The following is a 19,999-nucleotide window of genomic DNA, read 5'->3' as shown; positions in this document are numbered from 1 at the left end:
CTTTTTTTTTTTTTTTTTTTTTTGTTTGTTTGTCTGTTGTTGTTGTTTTTTAAATGTGTCTCCTTTTCTGGCCAAACTGCAAATTTTCTAAAATGTTCTGCTCTGCTCCTCTTTGTATCTGATTCTTACTTTAAATTTGGTTATCAGCAGCCCATACTACCTATGCTGCAATTTGAATGCTTTATTGCCTTGAAATTTCCTCTGCCAGATAAACTAGTTCATCATAAACTTAGCCTCCCACATGGACATGGACAAAAAGCATCCAAATTCTTTGTCATGTCCTAACAACAATAGTCTTTGGTCAAATTCCAGTGCAGTCCTTATTTCCATCTAAAACCTCATCAGTATAGCCTTTACTATTGCATCTCTATTAGCATTCTGGTCTGAATCACCCAATGAAGCACCACTTATTGCATTTTAGGTCTTTTCTAGCTTGCTTCTTCAAACTTTTCCAAATTTCTCCTGTAAACCAATTCCAAAGGCTTCTCTACAACATGTGTTGTAGTAGTACTATGTACTATGTGTAGTAGTGATAAAGTACTATGTATTATGTGTAGTAGTAATAAAGTACTATGTACTATGTATAGTAGTGATAAAGATCATGCCACTTCTTATTACCAATTTTTATTAGTCAATTTACTGTTACTCTAACAGGGACCTGCAATAATTAATTTATGAGGAGATTCAATTTAGCTCATAGTTTTAAAAGTTCCAGTCCATGATCGGTTGACCCTGTTGTTTTGATTGAGGGATTACATCATGACAGGAGTAGGTGGCAGAGAATAATACCCTCAGGGGCATGTCTCCATTGAATTCAAGACCTTCCACCAGGCTACACCTCAATGGCCCTAGAACCTCCCAGTCGCACCACCCTGGGGACCAAGCCTTTAATTTATGGGCCTTTGGGAGATATTTACTATCCAAAAGCATCATATCTAATTGCTTTTGCACATTGCTGTATTGTTGTTTGGTATTTACCTTGAACTCTAAATATCCAAAAGTAAGCTCCTCTTCCCTACCCTATGTCTGCTTTGTGTTTGCTACAGATATGGTTAATAACATCATCAACCAAAATATAAAACCAATTTTTATAGTTGTCCTTGCTTCCTCCCCACTTGTGATTGAGTCAGTTACCCAGCACTGTGAATTCTCCTTCATGAAAAAAACAAAACAATAACTCTCATACAAGCCTTGCCTTTTATTCAGATTTAGGTTGCCTTTTGTCTTCCTTGTTGCATCATTTTCCTGTCTGTCTCTTGTTCATCTTTCTTTTCATTCTTTGATTTTTCCTCCTGAAGGTCACGCTGTCTCTTATCATTCACTCTTGAGTTCTCTTTCTCAAAGGCCTGGCACAGCCCAATATGGAACTTCTGACTGGCATAGGTACCAGACTGCATGGAGGCTTAGAATATACCAGGAGTGTTCAGAACATGGTATTACTTCAGAAACCAAGAAAGGAACCAGGCATCTGGGTCAATGCAGCTCCCTAATGATGGGGCAATTTGAAACTTCATTAGATAAGGAGATTTGTCAGAAAGGACTATAGAAAATATTTCAGAACTGAATCAAGGATCTCATTCTTATTGAGTGGTAAAGGACAGGCTGAACTCCTTGCTTGAAAAATTTCCTATTTCTTAAGCAGTGAAATGTAAGTTTCTTGCATAACTTACAAGTTCTTTCATAATAGTAATGGCTAACTACTGTTTCAAGCCCTTAACATATATTGACTAATTTAGTTTTTACCACAACTTTAAGAGTTGGAAACTATGATAATCCTTATTTTATGAATGAGGAAACCGAAACACAGAAAAGTTAAGTAATTTGACCATATTTACTTGGTTGTAAATGATAGAGTGAAGATTCTAACCCAGACTGACTGGCTCCAGAGCCATGAGGCCAGCCTACTATGCACCATTGCTAATCTGATCTCAACCATTACAGTCTGGTTTTAGAAATGGAAGGACATTTTGTATCAGATTTTGGACTTTTACTATGACTTTCTTTAGTTCAATCTTAAAGAAATTCAAGTAGGAAGAAGTTTATTTTTTTTAAAGTGGCATATTATTAAACTGAAACAAAGAAAACAGGATATTTTGTTGCAGTAGAAAGTTGGTAAGAGGAAATCATACTCAAACTGGATACTGAAAATAAAGTAAACATGGAGAAGATGATAGGACCAGAATTGTATAAAATGGGTAGGAGATGGAGATGGAGAGTCACCAGTTTGTTTTGTGTTGCTATAACAGAATAGCACAGGCTGGGTAATTTATAAGAAAAAAACTATTTCTTTTATTTCTAGAGGCTGGGAAATCCAGGATCAATGCTGAGAGGCCCACATCTTGAGAGAGCCTTCTTGTTGCATTATCCAGTGGTGGAAGGTAGAAGGGCAAGAGAGTAGGAGGGATGAACTCATGAACTTATTCTTATTACAGGAACCTACTCACTCCGTAATGAACCCTCCCCTGAGATGATGGCATTAATCGATTTGTGAAAGCATTACCTAATCATCTCCTGAATGTCCCAGCTCCCAACACTGCTGCATTGGAGATTAAGTTTCCAACCCAGGAATTTTGTGTCAGGGAGGTGGTGGTGGTGGTGGTGGTGGTGGTGCATATTCATACCATATTAACAATGAAGAGGTGATTTCAATGGAATTTCAAAAGAGTTAAATGTGTTCCAGAAGGAGAGAACAGTATGGAAGGGTAGAAAAAAATATGCCAGATGCAAGAGATAAACATCATGTAGCATTTAGCAGTTAAAAGAACTTACTGGGGAAGACATAGGGAGGAGAAAGTGAAATATACCACATTTGTTGGTAGTCCCCATTCAACATTTTGAGAAAGACAGTTTTCTTTGTTTGAGGGCCATGCACTGCATCTCTCAGTGATTCTGTTTCCCCATCTGTAACATGAGGGAGGATGATAATGATTTTATGTTGTATGTTTGTTCTGACGATGAAATGGGAACCACTGATAACAGTATCTGGTACCTAGGAAGCATTATACCATTATAGATACATTGGGATTCCAAGAGATTAAATGACTTGCCTTGAAACAAAAATAGCAAGTGGCAGGTAAATAAATTTCTACAGTATATAATTTTATAAAATTCTTTACACAAGCTCAGCAGTTGATGGGAAAATGACCTATGGGATTTACTTGGCCTCAAACCTAATCTGAAGCTGTGGTGTTACACAGCTGCTAAAAAGCTAATGCAATCTGAGGCTGCATTGATGGATGTGCATTGGCTCTACATCAAGGAAGATAATACTGTTATGCGGAACCATATGAAATTGTCATTTTTGTAGGTCAAAAGTGGTTGAGGGTTGGCAGTTACATGTGATTCAAAGTAATACTGTTGTATTTTGCTCTGGTGGGAGAAAATTTGGAATGTTACTTTTTCAGTTCTACCTTTTAGTCCATCAAAATGCCAAGTATGGCCAGATGCCTTGGCATATACCTGTAATCCCAGAATCCCAGTGATTGGGAGGCAGAGGCAGGAGGATCACAAGTTGGAGGCCAGCCTGGCCATTGTTGCAAGATCCTGTCTCAAAACTCAGTGGTAGAGTAGTTCCCCTAGTTTTCATCCCCAGTACCACCAAAAAAGGAAAAAAAAAAAAAAAAAAAAAAAAAAAACCAAAAACCAAGTATGTATTGGAGGAAGATTACCATCTTGAAGTAAGGGATAGAAGCTCTGTCATGTGAATAAAGGGAGGTTTACTCTGAAAAATGTGGAGACTGAGTAGTCACAAAATGATTGTCTTCAAACTCTTAGAATATTTTCATTGTTAAGGGGGGATAGGCTAACTTGATACTGTTTAGGAGGAAACAAAAAAATAGGAAAGGCAGCAGAACACATCAGACATTAGTATGGCACTATGTAAAACAGTGGATGTGTAACCGATGTGATTCTGCAATCTGTATACAGGGTAAAAATGGGAGTTTATAACCCACTTGAATCAAATGTATGAAATATGATATGTCAAGAGCTATGTAATGTTTTGAACAACCAATAATAAAAATTTTAAAAAAAATTTGATCCAAAGGTTGGAGGGACAAAGAGGTGATGTTTAGTCCTCCATGAGGAAGAACGTTTTAGCACATAGAGCCTCTCAAAAGTAGAATGAGTTTCCTGGAACAATATTTAGGGACTATAATGGAGGTACCATTCGTTACAAGCAGTGTTCATACAGGGGCCACATCCAGTCATCAGGAAGAAGATGGACTCAGCTTTGATATCCTTGCTAGTGTCTGTTTTATGATGTTATGGAGTTTAAAAAGAGTTCCCTAATCATATTAACAATTTTCCAAATACCTTTTATGTATTAAACATTATTTTATAAGGATGAAAATTAGTTGTGATATTTCAGACTGGGAAATTTTGGGTACTTTATTAAAAAATACCCATTTATCAATTTGACCAGCATTTAGTGGGTGCCAAATGTGTAGCTGGAGTGGCAAATGAAATTTAAATAGAGTGTTTTTATCATAAGGAATATATATATTTATTCACACAGAGGGAGAGAGAGAGAATTTTCTCAGCAATCTTGGTATATCTATACAATTAATTTACTGATTTATGTATCAATATTATCCTAATAACATGGTGATTGTGTTTTTATTTGAATTCAGGTGTGCTATGGAAAAGCACATAGAAACATCAGATTTTGTGTTCCAAGATAAATTAATTTTACATAGTAAGGGGTGGAGGAATGAAAAAAGAGCTAGAAATGTGAAACAAAAAGCTCCAAATAATGAAATAGAAATTATTTTAAATTAATCTGTATTTGAAACCTGCAATTTTAAAATTACCCCTGTCACTATTAGAATCACCTCTTTTTCTTTAATAAATTCTAATGATTGTGAATTATGAAAAGTTTTTGAAATAATGGATCTTTTAAAACTAAAATGATTTTCAGTGCATAATAATGTCAGAACTAGAAATGATACTTAAATGCCATGAATTATGAAAGTCTGAAAAGCTCTTATGGCAAGTGGATATAGTGAAGTAACATTCTTAAGGGCACGCTTCAAGAAATTCAGAAAATATTGCAATTAACTTCTTTGAGTTAGATTTTAGTTATATATAAGTAATCCACTTTGTGAATTACCTTTAAATATTTATAATAACTGAGTTGGATCTGGATTCCCTGACTTAGTATGTAATGAAAGAAAGCAAGCTGAAGTTTTTTACAAACCACAGTGATTGTAGTTTAGAGCAAACCATTCTACTATAGTTTGATGTTGCATTATTTCATTGACATGGAGCTATTTTAACACCCATTCATCTACATACTAAGAAACACACACATGTGCACACACATGTTGAAGAAGGATGGGAAATTCTTAATACTTCAGCTGAATTGTTATTTTTCCTTGTAAATCTTTTCTAACCTTACAAATAAAATTTCCACTTTGCACCTTTGAAATTCACTTTTATATCTTTCTTATGGTCCTTGTCATCTTTTCCTTTATATCATTCAATAAACATCAAAGAATTTTTTAAAAATTAAATTTGTTTAATTGGCACATAAAAATTTTTAAAAGTTAATTTAAAAATTAAACATACTAATGGGGTAATGTGATGTTTTGATCCATGTGTGCATAGTGTAAGGTTTAAATCAGGTTAAATATATTTATCTCCTGAAACATTTATTTTTTCATGCTGTAGTTTGTAAATTCTTCCTTCTACTGTTTGATATATTGTATACATAACTGCTATCTAGAAACACCCTTTTGTTCATTTGTATGATAGAACTTCTTACCCCTATACAACTATCAGTATCATAGTTGTATATGTATACAACTATTAGTATCATAGATTAACCTCTCCATTTCCTTTCTTCCCAGCCTGTGGTGACTACCATTACTCTTAATTTCTGTGAGATCAATTTTTAACATTCCACAAATGAATTAGATCATGCAGTACTTGTCTGCATTGCTTATTTCATTTAACAAAATGATCTCAATTCTGTCTATGTAGTCACAAATATCAGGATTTCCTGAACGGCTGAATAATATTCCTCTGTATATATGTGCCATATTTTAAAAAATTCATTCAACAGTTGACAGACACTTAGGTTGTTTCCATTTCTTGGCCGTTGTGAATATAGAGCTGCAATGATCATGGCAGAGCAGATACTTCAATTCTACATGCATTTCCTTTGTATGTATATACCAAGAATTGGAATTGCTGGATCATGCAGTAGTTCTAGCTTTAATATTTTTGGTGAACTGCCAAACAGTTTTCCTTAATGGCATTGTTAATTTACATGACCACCAACATAGTGTGAGGGTTCAATTTTCTCCACAGCCTCACCAGCACTTGCTGTCTCTATAGTATTTTGGTTGGATAATAGCCCTTCTTACTGGAATGAGATGGTATCTCATTTTGGTTTTAATTTGCATTTCCCTTATGATTAGTGATATTGAACATTTTTTCATATACCTGAAAATATGAATGTCTTTTTTGAGAAATGCCTCTTTTCCCATTTGGTAATTGAGTTATTAATTTTTTTTGCTATTAAATTTTTATCTATCTAGAAACACCCTTTATATTTTGATTATATTTGATTATTTTTTCCATTCAGTATTATGCTATTGTTGATTTATTTTATATGGCCTTTATTATACTGCAGCATATTCCTTCATTATATTTTGATTATCAACCCCTGTCAGATATATATAGTTTTAAAATATTATTCTTTTTGCTTAAGATTTCTGTGTGTGTGTGTGTGTGTGTGGTTCCATATAAATTTTAGAACTTTTTTAATAGACTTGTGAGGAATGTCAAAAGAGACTGTACTGAATCTATAGTTTGCTTTAGATAATATGAACATTTTAATAATATTAATTCTTATAAATCATGGCCATCGATTTCTTTACATTTTTGGCGGGTCTTTTGCAATTTCTTTCATCAGTGTTTTATATTTTTTGTTTTATATTTTTTCTGATTGAATTTATTCTGAGTATTTTTTGGTAGTTATTATAAAAAGGATTGATTTCTATTCAGATTATTCAATATTGGTGTAACAGCACTCCTGCTTTTCATATGTAGATTTTGTATCCTACAACTTTGATGAACTCATTTATTAGTTCTAAATTTTTGGTGGAGTCTTTGGGCTCCCTACATGTAGGATCATGCCTTCTGCAAACTGGCAATTTGGATGCCTCTTACTTCTTTCCCTGACTCAATTGCTCTGGTTAGAATTTGAATAAAGTTGCATAAGTGGGCATCTTTATCTTGTTTTAAATCTTGCAAAAAAAGCTTTCCATTTTTCTCCATTCAGTATTATGTTACTTGTAGATTTGTTTTACATGGCCTTTATTATATTGCAGCATATTTCTTCTAAATCTAGTTTACTCAGAGTTTTTATCATGAATGGATGTTACAATTTTATCCAGTACTTTTTCTGTAACAATTGAGGTGATCATAGTTTTTGTCTGTTTTTTTATGTTATGTCACATTTATTGATGTGAAGGGATTGAACCATTCTTGCCTACCTGGGTTGAATCTCTCTTAATCATGGTGAATAGTCTTTTTTATTGTGCTGTTGAATTCAGTTTGCTAGTATTTTGTTCAGAATTTTTGCATCTATATTCATTAAGGAAAGCCTGTAGCTTTCTTTTTCTATGTGTGCTCTCATCTGGTTTTAGTATTAGGGTAATGCTGGCCTTAGAATGTGTTTGAAAGAATTCCCTTCTCTTCAATATTTTAAAATAATTTATAAATGTATTAAATGTTTTGTAGAACTGAGAAATGAAGCCATATGGTCCTGGCTATGATGGTAAACATTTTGTTACTTAATCTCATTACTCATTATTGATCTGTTCAGGTTTTCTATTTTTTCATGATTCAGTGTTGGTAATGCGTATTTTCCCAGTAATTTTTAGATTCCCCCTAGGTTATCAAATTTGTTGGCCTATAGTTGTTTACAATAATCTGTAATGATCCTTTGTATTTTTGTGGTGTCAGTTGTAAATCTCTCTTTTCATCTCTGTTTGTGTCTTTCTTTTTCTTCTTCAGACTAGTTAAGGATTTGTCAATTTTGTTTAACTTTTCAAAGAACCATCTCTTTCTTTTGTTGATCCTTTGTATTGTCCTTTTAGTATTTTTTTTCATTTATTTCTGTTCTGATAGTTATGACTTCTTTCCTTCTACTATTTGATTTTTTTTTTCTTGTTGTGCTTATTCCCTGAGATGCAATGGTAAGTTGTTTACATGAGATCTTTCTTCTTTCTTAATTTCTGTAAACTTCATTCTTAAAAATGCATTGGCTATGTTCCATAGGTTTTGGTACATTGTGTTTCCGTGTTCATTTGTTTCAAGAAATTTAAAAAATTTCTTCTAGATTTCTTCCTTCATTCCTTGGTTGTTCAAGTGTCACTTGTGTAACTTCCGTGTATTTGTATGGTTTTAATTTCTTTTTCCTGTTATCAGTTTCTAATTCTTTTGCATTGTGATCAGAAAAGGTACTCAGCTTGATTTCAGGGTTTTGAAATTTATTGAAACTAATTTTGGAACCCCTCATCTGATTGATTCTAAAGAATGTTTCATGTACTGTTGAGAGGAATGTGTTCGGTAGCTGTTGGAGGAAATATTCTATAGATGCCTTATTAGTTCCTTTTGGCCTAGGGTATAATTTAACTCTGCTGTTTCCTTGTTTATTTTCTGGATGATGTGTCCATTGCTAAAAATGTTGTGTGGAAGTCCTCTACCATTACCTTGTTGGAGTCTTTCTATCTCTTTAGTTCTACTGATATTTGGTTTGTGTATTTGGGTGCTCCAGTATTGGGTGCATATGTATTTAGAATCATTATTTCCTTTTGCTGAATTCATGTCTTAATCATTATATACTAGCCTTCCTTGTCTGTTTTTATTGCTTTTAAGATTTATTTTTATGTGTTAGAATTATGGCTACTTCTACTTTCTTTTGGATTTTCTTTGCTTGAGATATATTATTCCGTTTCTTCTCTCTTAGTCCCTGTGTATCCTTGGAAGAGAAGTGAGTTTTTTTGCAAGCAACAGTTGTTTAGTCTTTTTAGTCATTCAGACACTGTATGTCTTTCAATTAAAGAATTTAATCCATTGACCTTTAAGGTAATTACTAATAGGTAAGGCCATATTATAGCCATTTTGTAACTTATCTTTGAGTTTTGTTGGAGCTCCTTTCTTCTTTCTCCCCCAGCTCCTGTCTTCCTCGTGATTAAATGATTTATTCTATTAGTGTGTTTTGATTCCTTATTATTTTTGGTTTGTTTAAGCTTTTTGCTTTGTGGTTACCCTAAGGCTTACAAAAATCTACATTTTGATTATAACTTACTATTTTGAAATGATAACACAACATAATTTGAATGTAAAGACAACAACAAAAAATAAAGAGAGGAAATATTAATAAAAATATCTACAGTGATACTCCTTTCCTTACTACATTTTGAATTTTTGATGCCCCTACATCTTTCTATTTTTGTTATCTTGTATGTTAGTGAGGTATTATTAATTGTTTTGTGTTAGTTTTCTATCACTATGACAAAATACCTGAGATAATGTGCTTAACAAGGGAAAATATTTATTTTGGCTCACGATTTCAAAGGTTTGAGCCCATCATCACTTGACCCTGTTGTTTGGGCCTGTGGCCCCTTATTACATCATGGTGGGAATATTTGGCATAGGAGAGCTATTCATCTTATGGGGCCTTGGAATTGAAGAGAAACAAGAAGAGGTTGGGGTCCCAAAATTCTCTTCCAGGACATGTCCTCATGACCTAACTTCCTCTCACTAGGCTCCATGTCCCAATAGTGTCATAAACTGGGCACATACTTTCAGCAAATAGGGCTTTAGGAGACTTTCCAGATCCAAACTATAGCATTTTGTTTTTTAGTTTTCATGCTAATGATGGTATAAATGATTTTTGCACTAATGTAAATGTAAGAACCTCCTGAATTTTTCTGAATGTTTACCTTTAACCAGTGAATCGTACACACTCATATGTTATCTTTTCACTCATTAGTGTCTCTCTGACACTAATTAAAGAATTTAATTCTCAGGGGTGCACCCAAGCCTATGCCACAGATGGTGGTATTACAGGCCAAGATATGAGTGTGTCCCACCAGGGCATAGGTCTCTGCCTGGTGCTAGGGCATGTCTACATGAGCTCTGTTGCCTGAGGTTGGGGATGTGTGGTATAGACAGTCCTTTGCCCAGCAAGTCTGGCATAAAACAGGGTCCCCTCTAAGTTTCAGAGCTACAGGATCCTGCATAGTGTGACTGGCAGGATGTGCTCCAGGATGAAAGTGGAGTCTGCTTGCTAAGTTGCTGGTCTCTGCCTGATGCTGGGGCAGGCCTACAGGCTCCATCTGTGAGCTCTGGCCTAAATATGGGCCCTTTGGTTTCTGCCTAGTATTGGTTCCCACTTCAGAGATCCCAGCCCTGAACTCCATGACAAAGTCCCTTGCTAATTTTAGTGCCATGCTCTCCTGCTGGTGGAGTCTTGGTCCCATCCTTGCTGTCTGAGGTTGAGGGATGGATGGATGCAGTCAGTCACCGGACTGAAGCAGTTCCAGTGGCTCTATCCATGGGTGTTGGCTTGGAGGCAGGGGTTGTGGGGTTCTGCCCAGTATTTTTTACCATGGTGGGCCAGATTGTGGGTTTTAAGTCTAAGGCTTGGTCATAAATCTCTCTCCTTCCTCCAACTGAGGGGTATTTTACTTCATACTGTTTGGAGTGGAGGAGGGATAATACTGGCAACTTTTTCCTTCCTGCCTTATTCAATGCATCTGTTCTTTTTATTATGCTAAAACCAAGTACTAAGATCTGTCATCTGGCTTTGTTAGCTCTTGAGATGATGGTTTGTTCTATGGGGAGAGGAATACTGGAAGAACTTAGCTACCTTTGGGCTCTGCCTCCAAACTTTATACTTTTCAAATCTATTACCAGTTGAATTTGGATAATCATATAAATTAAAATAATCCAACTTAAAATAATTGGAAGATTCAAATAATTTTGTATTAATCTGTGTTGTGTGCTATAACAAAATTGTTAAGGCTGGATGCTTTATAATAAAAAATGTTTATTTAGCTCACAATTCTGGTGGCTGGAAAGTCTAATAACATAGTGCTACATCTGGCTGCATTAAAACATGATTTACTAGTATGCAGGGAACATGGCCATGTATAGGACGGCATATACACAAGTAAAGAAGCAAGTTACCCAGGAGTCATCAGGCTTATTACTTTTTTTTTTTTTTAACATTTTTATCAGACCTGACTCACTCCTGAGATAATATTAATCCATTCATGAGGGTGCCACCCCCATGACCTTGTGACCTTATGTTAGACTTCCCCTCTCAAAGGTTCTGACCCTTCAACATTGCCACATTGGGTACCAAGTTTCTAGTTCAGGGCCTCTGGGGGACAAGCCATAGCACTTCATGATTCATTTAAAAAATGTTCAATCTCATAAATATAAATATTTAATTGATATATGAGAAAACTAACTCATATTCCCCAAAATTAAGTCTGTAGTTTTTTTTTCTTTATACAGTAAAATATATCTCTAATCACACAATCAATAGCTGGTGATAACTTGTGAAAATCAATCCCTTTAAATATTATTTTTAAGAATATGATTTGATTTTCAAAAATGTTTTCAGTAGTTTTATAATACTATAATTTAAACCTTGATAGAGTTTAATCCTTTCTATAAAATGCAAAGATATGATCAAGGTATTTTTAGAAAATATTTTTAAATTGTAGATGGATACAATACTTTTATTTATTTATTTTTATGTGGTGCTGAGGATTGAATCCAGTGCCTCACCCATGCTAGGCAAGTGCTCTACCAGTGAACTACAACCCCAGCCCCAGTGTATGTGTTTTGATGGTTAATTATTTAGGTGAATTCCTAATAAGATCTTAAAAATTAAATGAAGGTTTTTTAATGTGAAACATTGTCTTAACCAAGAATATTAAGAAATGTATTTCTCTTCCTGTGTATTCATTATATTTTTGGTTCCATCTCATTGACCTATAATAATGTAAGATCTAGATAGAGTCTTTGGATTTTTAATATGTCATCTTAGAAAAAAATGAATTTCAGATTATTTATTTGTGAAAAAAAAATCTTTCATGATGAGTTACATGACAGAACTACCGCTCTTTCCCCCAAAGAAAGAGGGCTGTCAATTCTTTGATGAGGTGTGTTTAACTTCTATGAGCATATATATGAGAAGTCAGATCTTTTTTTTTTCTATTATTTTTTTTTTGTGTGTGTGTGTGTGTGAGCTTGCCATCCTCTATGCAGGTGGGATATTTATAGTCCTAAATCGAGCATTTTGGTTTGAATTAATCTTAATAGCTTTTATTAATATTTTTTTCCCTACAAAGTTTATTTTCTTTTTTTGTCTAATCTCTGGGAAGTATCCTATATATGTCATTAAGATTTAATTATGTGGGATGGTGTTGTAGCTCAGTGGTAGAGCACTTGCTTATCAAGTGTGAAGCACTGGGTTGGATTCTCAGCACCACATATAAATAAATAAAATAAAGGTTCACTGACAACTAAAAACAATTATAAAAAATGTTTGAAAAAGATTTAAAATTATGTAAAATTAAAGATGTGTCCTAGTTCATAGGACCTTGTTATTACATCATTTTCTGTTCAGTTCAGTTGACAATCAAATGTGAGACTGGGGTTTGTGCTACCCCTTTACAATTTATTAAACCTTTCTGAACATTTTTCTTGAAACAGCTCAAGTACTTGGTGCCATAAATAGATGGAATTACTGACTGTTCTTTCCACTACTGTTCCTCTAGAGCAGTTTAACAATTGGTTGATTTAGAAATCAGGAGTATTTCCAATCTATCATTTTCTGCAAGATTTGTTCCTAAATTGGAAAAGTAGGTATTTATCCGATTAGCTCAAGCATAAAACAAAGAAAAACCTTCAAAGACTTGATTGTGAATTGTTCTTTTTGAAATTTTTGCTTAAAGTTTTGCAAGAAGCAATGTTTTATGTTCTAATAAAACTCACAGTTTGCATGTTTTTTTCAAATAACTAAAAGCTTTCATACTTTGTAAATTAAAAAAACAGTTCCCTAATTATTAGATGATGAAAACTGAATATTATATTATTATGTAAAATTTAATTTGTATATTTTTATTGTGTCAGAAATTATTGTAACCAGGCTTGTACATACTTTTGACTAAATCTAGATTGGTTAATATTCAGAACAAGACTTTTTAGGACACAAGTTATAATTCTTTCATATGTAGCTATTTCTGTACATTTATCATCGGTAAATATTATAATAATTGTCTCTCCTCAATATTTTAAACCCCTCTTATATGCACAATATGTTATATACCTGCCTATTTTCTAAAGAAGTAGACATTTTTTATTTAGTAATAAAAGATATTAGCTAAGACCTAAATTTTATTTCAAGTCAAAAAGATTAATCATTAGGTTGAGAGCTAATATATTCTAGCCTCTGGGAAGGAACCAACATATTTCCCATGAGCTGAACTAGTCATAATGTATTTGTGGATTTCTTATTATTTTCAGTTTTCAATTTTCAGAGTATAATGAATTAAAAGCAGGAACATTGTTTAAAGTTTTTTGTTTCCGATATTTAAAGTAAAACATATTCATTGTAGGAAATTGGGAAGACTTATACCAAATATATACCAAATTAAAAATATATACCAAATTAAAAATAATATAACATTCTGATTTACCTTCTATTTTTATGTATGTGTTTGTGGTTATACTTACAGTTTGTCCAAATTGGTATTATACATTGCTCTTGACATTTTTTCCCCCTCTGCATAGTCTTTCTGATTTATTACTCTTTAGTTGTTCATTTGTTCAATTTTATTCAGGTGTAAATCAAACAGATATGTATGTCCTTTGCCTTCATGGAACTTGTCGTCTAGGGGAGGAAACAAAAAACAAATGTAAATGTATATTTCCAAAATGTAAGTTTTGTGGAGGAGGAAAAAAGTTGGTATGCAACTAAATGTGGGTAAGTGAGACCAACTTTAGATTAGATGCAGGAATGCTGACATCCTGGATGCTTATGCTGAGGCTTAAAGAGTGAGAAAAGTTAGCCCTGAAAGAATGGGGTTAGCAGCATCCTAGGAAGAGGAGTTTGCAGGTATAGAGTACATCAGGTGGGAAAGTGTTTGATGTGTAAATGAGTCTCACAGAAGGCCAGGAGGCCAGAACAAGGAAACAGAATGTACTGCCCATCTGAGATAAGAGAGGAAGTCAGGAACCAGGTTTTATACACCAACGTGATTTTATTTTGGGTACTCTGGGACACCACTAAAAATTCTAGGGTAGTGAAATAGCAAGATCATGTTTATATTCTTCAAAACATTACATTGAATGTTGTATGGAGGATTAATTGAAGGAAAACAAGAGTAGAAGCAGGTGAGTTAGGAAGGCTTTTGGAAGTAGCCCATGAGAAAGATGAAAAGCTTGAACTCAAGTTGATGACATGAGTTATGGAGAGGAGTAGACAATTGTGTGGTATGTTTTGGAGTTAGAATTGGTAATTCATGAGGTGGTGTTGAATAGAAGCTGATGGGTTGAAAGGAGAAGATAGGATAGATGACTGTATATGACCTGAGCAATCAAAGTGGATAGGGGTATCACTTATTGATAGGAGGTAGGCATGGAAAGTACCAGGAGTGTGTGTGTGTGTGTGTGGGGGGGGGGGTTATATAAAATAAGTATGTCTGGATGATAATTTTGGGGGGCCTATAAGATAACCACGTATGTAAGTTAAGGCATTTGTACGCGTGAATCTGTAAGGAGGTGAGTCTAGGCTGATGGCATACATTGGAAATTATCATTAAGTAGCTGGGATTTAAAGCCAAAGGAACTGTCTTAATCTGATTTGTGTTGCTAGAGCAGAATGTGACACTAGGTAATTTATAAAGAAGAGAAATTTATTCTCATGAGAGACTGTCAAGTCCAGGATTAAGGTGCTGGCATCTGGTGAGGGTCTTCTCAGGTGGTGGCAGGTGGGAGGGCAAGCCATAATTGAACACCCCTGTAAAGCTTCTTTTATAAGGGCCTTAATCCCACCCATAGGGGAGGAGCCTGCAGTCACCTCTTAAAGGCCCCATCTCCAGGGGCTACCACACTAGCAGCACTTCAATTTTGGAGAGGACACGTTCAAACATGAGGAAACAGATGGCATATCCTGGAGAAGAGTGACTATGGAGAGATGAAGAGAGCCTGGAACTGTGCTCTGAAAACAGGAGATGTCAGGCCTGAGTCTGAGTAGTACAAGAGAAGCATAAGAGAGTGTGCTACTAGAAAACCAGGAAAGGCTGCTTCAGAAAGGGTGGAGTGGACAGCTATGTCAAATGCTGCTGAGAGGGCAGTGCAGTGTGGACCATAGAGTGACCACTGGATCTAGCAATATGAAGGTCACTAGTGATATTCTCAAAAGCAATTTCAGATTATGTGTCAGAAGACATCAAAATGAATATAGTCGTAATTTATAGATGATTAGCTAAAACCAGAATGGCTACGTATTAGTCTTCACCAGAGCATACTCAGCTGTTCCTATTGCTGATGAATCAGTATTCCATAACAAAAACTCTTAGTCCCTGGGGAACTACTGGCTTGGAATTCAATTGAGCTTACCCTGGGAATTTCACTCTGTCATCTAAATTTTAAGTGTGGATTTGGGTTAAAATTCATAAGACAGATTTGGGTGCTCAGGAATATGGATATTGGCTGAATTTCTGTTTGAGAGACTTGTGTTATTTTGCAAATTTGCCAGTTTGATGCTCTGTGCTCAGGTTTGGAAACCATTTGCCTCCTGGCAGTAGGAAGGCTGGGGGGGGGGGCCCAGGCACTCTCTACTTTACACTCAAACCTCTTGTCCTCTGTCTTCTTTTGATGTGTGTGGCACTGCCAGCCTGTGGTTATTTAGGTACATTCTCTTATTCCTTTTTCTTAAAATTAGAAAGCACAGATAGATCCATAGTTGGATCTTCCCCAGGATGTGATATGTTCTGTGCTTAAATAGAGGCGAATCCTAGAAAGAATGCAGATATTGTAACCAAAGTGGCTTAGGTTAATATCTTCTGCCTCAGTATTCTCATCTATAAATTGAGATTAATAATACTTACCTTGCAATTCTATAGTAAAGATTTAAAGTAGGACAAGTGCTAAGTACTTAATACATAGTGCCTTGGTGCCTGAAATTATTAACATTGTCCAGTGTAAATGGTCATCGTTTTTGAAATATTGGATTAACTACCTGAGTTATTATCTGTCTATATGACATTGGTCCTTGATATAGAATATTGTCCAATGACATAACCCTCTGTCCATTAGTGCTTTTTTTTGGGGGGGGGCTACTATTTGGTAATTGCCCTGGTAAATCCTTTATCAATATTTTATACCATAGTTTTATTAATAAATTTAAGAGACCTTCTGACCTTCATATTTTAATGGATTAGCACAGTTGTTCTCTTTTCCTATTAAAAAGATAATATTTCCTTGAACTTCAATGAAAGTTCCTTCTTTGATAAGACAGTATGCTTGATTGCATAATGTTATGCAAGAGCTAAGGTTAAAATTCCCTCATTAGAATTCCATGGCAGTTGGAGGGGAAGAATATAAAAGCCAAGGACAAAAAGATCTGTAAAGTTTATGTTTGTGCTCTGTCTTTAGGAGTGGTGCCTAATGGCCTTCCTTCACATTGAAAAAGGGAGGACCTGATGTGGATTTTTCTTTCCTGGTTTCTATTTGCTAAGAGATGTGGAAACTTGTTTTTTTTTTAAGTTAAATACATATCTAAAAAACACACAAAAATTATTTCAGCTTATAGATTCCATAAAAATTATAGAAAAACAAAACAAAAATGACTGATCTTTGTGACATCAATGTGTCACAGGAAAATTCTCCCCCAAACGTGGCTGATAAACTCTACTGGATGAAGGACTGTTTTTGATAAGTACTGAAGATGAGAAATCTGAGTATTTGACCCCTCCAATTGAGACTTTTGTGTGTTGCCTGGCTTATTTATATACAAGATTAGGAAAATAATTTAAATTTAATGTACACATAACTTCTTTCGAGTAGAGACAGATTTGGCTTTCAAGAAAACAAGGGAGGAAGTGTTACTGTTACATGAATTTTTTGAGGAGGAGCTCAGCTTTTAATGAACTCAGAGCTCATTTTCTGATTTCCCTGCGTGAGCAGGAATGATGATCTGATCTCTAAAAATTTTTCTAAAAGACTTTATTTGATCAAGTCATTTGGATATTTATTGCTTATGTTTTAAAGAAACTGTATCAATACTAAGTATTATTCTTAAAGTAATCAACCACATGAGGCTTGATTTTAACCTCTGACTTTCTCTGTCTCTCTCAACAGTTTGGAAGAACTGAAGTGATTGATAATACTTTGAATCCTGATTTTGTAAGGAAGTTTATTCTGGACTACTTTTTTGAAGAAAGAGAGAATCTTCGTTTTGACTTGTAAGTTCTACCCAAACTTGCAATTTTTAAAATTGAGTTTTAAAGACAATTTTCATAACATAAGTTGGGGTCCTGGGGTTGCACTGAATATAGGATTATATTGGCAGGAAAGTAGATTTATTCTATTCAGAGTGTAGACCAACACTGCTTTGCATTTTGTGGAGTTTCACCTACATGCTTGTTGAATAAATAAGTGAACAGTTTCACCATAATAGGCAGTAAATATGGGTGTTCTTTCAAACCTGTGATGCCTCAGTGGGTTTCTTACAATTTCTCTGTAAACTCCAGTTTGATAGCTAATGTCTTTCTGTAGCTTCTTAGAATAGTACATGGATCTCTGCTTAACTGTGCCTTCTTCTTGTCTCTTGATAGCCCAGTATTTTTAAGACCCTGGGTGGCAGATGTAGCATATTTAATATTTTAAATATTCTTGCTATTTTGATGCTGAATCAAGCATATAAAAGTATTATTGTCAAATTAAATTCCTGTCCACAGAGACCTGGAGTCACTTTGTTTACAAGGTATTATTAATTTAGAGTCTTTGTTCCACAGAGGAAAACTTTGGTGATTGTTGAAGTTTCTGCATAGGATTAAAGGAAATATATTGGGGAGGAGAGAAGAAATATCATACATTACAAAATTTGCTCAATATGTCAAAATACTTAAAGGGAGTTTGTAAATATCACAACCATTTAAAAAGATAAATATCTTTTTTGGTGCAGGGTGGTACTGGGGATTGGACTCAGGGGCACTTAACCACTGAACCACATCTCCAGACATATTTTGTATTTTATTTAAAGGCAGAGTTACTTGCTTTTGCTGAGGCTGGCTTTGAACTCATGATCCTCCTGCCTCAACCTCCTGAGCCACTGGGATTACAGGTGTGCACCACTGTGCCTGGCTAAATGTCTTATTTTAAACAACTGAAATATTAAGTATGCCATTATCACAATTTATAAATACTTTTTCAATAATAAAAACTGTCAATATCTTACTTTAGAAAGTCCTAATTTGCCTCCTAATGTAAAGATAAGATTTTTTTCTGTTAATAGACATTTTCATTTTCCTCTAAAATGTATGTCATAGCCAGGCATAGTGGCAATGCCTGTAATCCCAGAGGTTTGGGAGACTGAGGCAGGAGAATTTCAAGGCCCGCCTCAGTGACTCAGTAAGCAACTCAGCCAGACTCTGTCTCTAAATAAAATATAAATAAGGGCTGGGGATGTTGCTCAGTGGTAAGCACCTCTGGGTTCAATCCCTGGTATCAAAAAACAAAACAAAATGCATGCAGTAAATAACCTGCAGTGCTTCTTTTTGAGCATCATCTCATAACAGCCCCTTTTCTTCAGAGTACCAAGTATTCATCAAATTTATCAAACAATCTTTATTAAGTTCACACTGGTTTTTATTTCTTAGACACTCCTTTCCAAATAATAAAAATATGGTTTATGCAAAGAAAATTTGGAGTGCAATGTAATGACTTCCTGTTTATCATGGAGGTTGCACACAGTGTTGTTACTCAACACCAGACATAAGTCATGTAGAATGTGGCTGTGTGCTTCCCTTGTTCAGGCCTTCATAGCCATTGCTTTTAAGAATGTTCTTTCTCATACCTCATGGTACCCCCTCAACTTTTCCCCTTAGTTTCAGACTTTTATCTTAAAACTATCCACTATTTCATGATCCTTTGTTCTGTTTTTCTTTTTCTCTTTCCCTTTCTTATTCATCTGTGTTATATTCTCTCATTTAAAAGTAATAAATATTTATTATAAACTAAGTGATATATGTATTTAAAAATAAAGATTCCCTGCTATCCCAATATTTGAAAAAAAAAAGGTAAATAATTCAGTGCATACCTTGGCAGGTTTTTCTTTTGCATGTGCAATTCCTGTACCTTAAATTTTTCAGATGTTTTTCTATGCCACCGAATATGCATATACCTCATTCATTTTAAAGCTTCCATAATTTTTATTATTTGAAAGAACTGTAAGTTATTTAATTAAACATTGATTGATGGACATTTTTGCTTGTTCCTTTTTTTTTCTTTTACATGTGCTCTGATAAAAATTTTCTGTAACACATGTTTATAATTTTTGTTTGTACTTTCAGAGGAAAAATTACTCAGAGTTAAATTTTAGCATAGAAGGACATGTGTAAGACTGCTTACTGCCTGGTCATCAATCTTTGAAACTGACTTGGAGACCCTGTGAGCTGTGTTCTTCCCTGAACTCTGTGTCTGCTTTTAAGCTCTAACTTTTAGAGCCATTTTTTTTCCCCCTGGGTTCTGCTGCCTCTTCTCTGCTGACAGGCCCTGTCATCTTTCTGAGTACCTCTGCCAGGTGGCTGTACCTACCCATTTTGCCACTCTGTTGTTTCACTCTGGCCCTTCTTCTGCCAGCTTCTTATGTCCATGTCCTGCTCATGATTCCTGATGCTTACTGCTGTGGCTGTTCCAGGAACATTTCTCTCAGTGTGATAAGAAAACATAAAGAAAT

At 34.8% G+C, this 19,999-nt stretch overlaps 1 protein-coding gene across 1 annotated transcript in view; it reads left to right on the top strand.

Annotated features, from left to right (window-relative positions):
• Cpne8 (copine 8) overlaps positions 1-19,999 on the top strand; it is a 193,049-nt gene that overhangs the window by 31,898 nt on the left and 141,152 nt on the right. Inside the window, exon 4 of the mRNA XM_015493226.2 lies at positions 17,401-17,504. Coding sequence (XP_015348712.1) covers positions 17,401-17,504 — 104 coding nt within the window. The remainder of the gene's footprint in view (positions 1-17,400; positions 17,505-19,999) is intronic.

The sequence above is a fragment of the Marmota marmota genome, unplaced genomic scaffold, assembly GCF_001458135.2.
Source record: "Marmota marmota marmota unplaced genomic scaffold, marMar, whole genome shotgun sequence".
NCBI classification, from domain to species: Eukaryota; Metazoa; Chordata; class Mammalia; order Rodentia; family Sciuridae; genus Marmota; species Marmota marmota.
The sequence above is the reverse complement of the archived record's forward strand: the minus strand, read 5'-3'. Positions and strand labels throughout refer to the sequence as shown.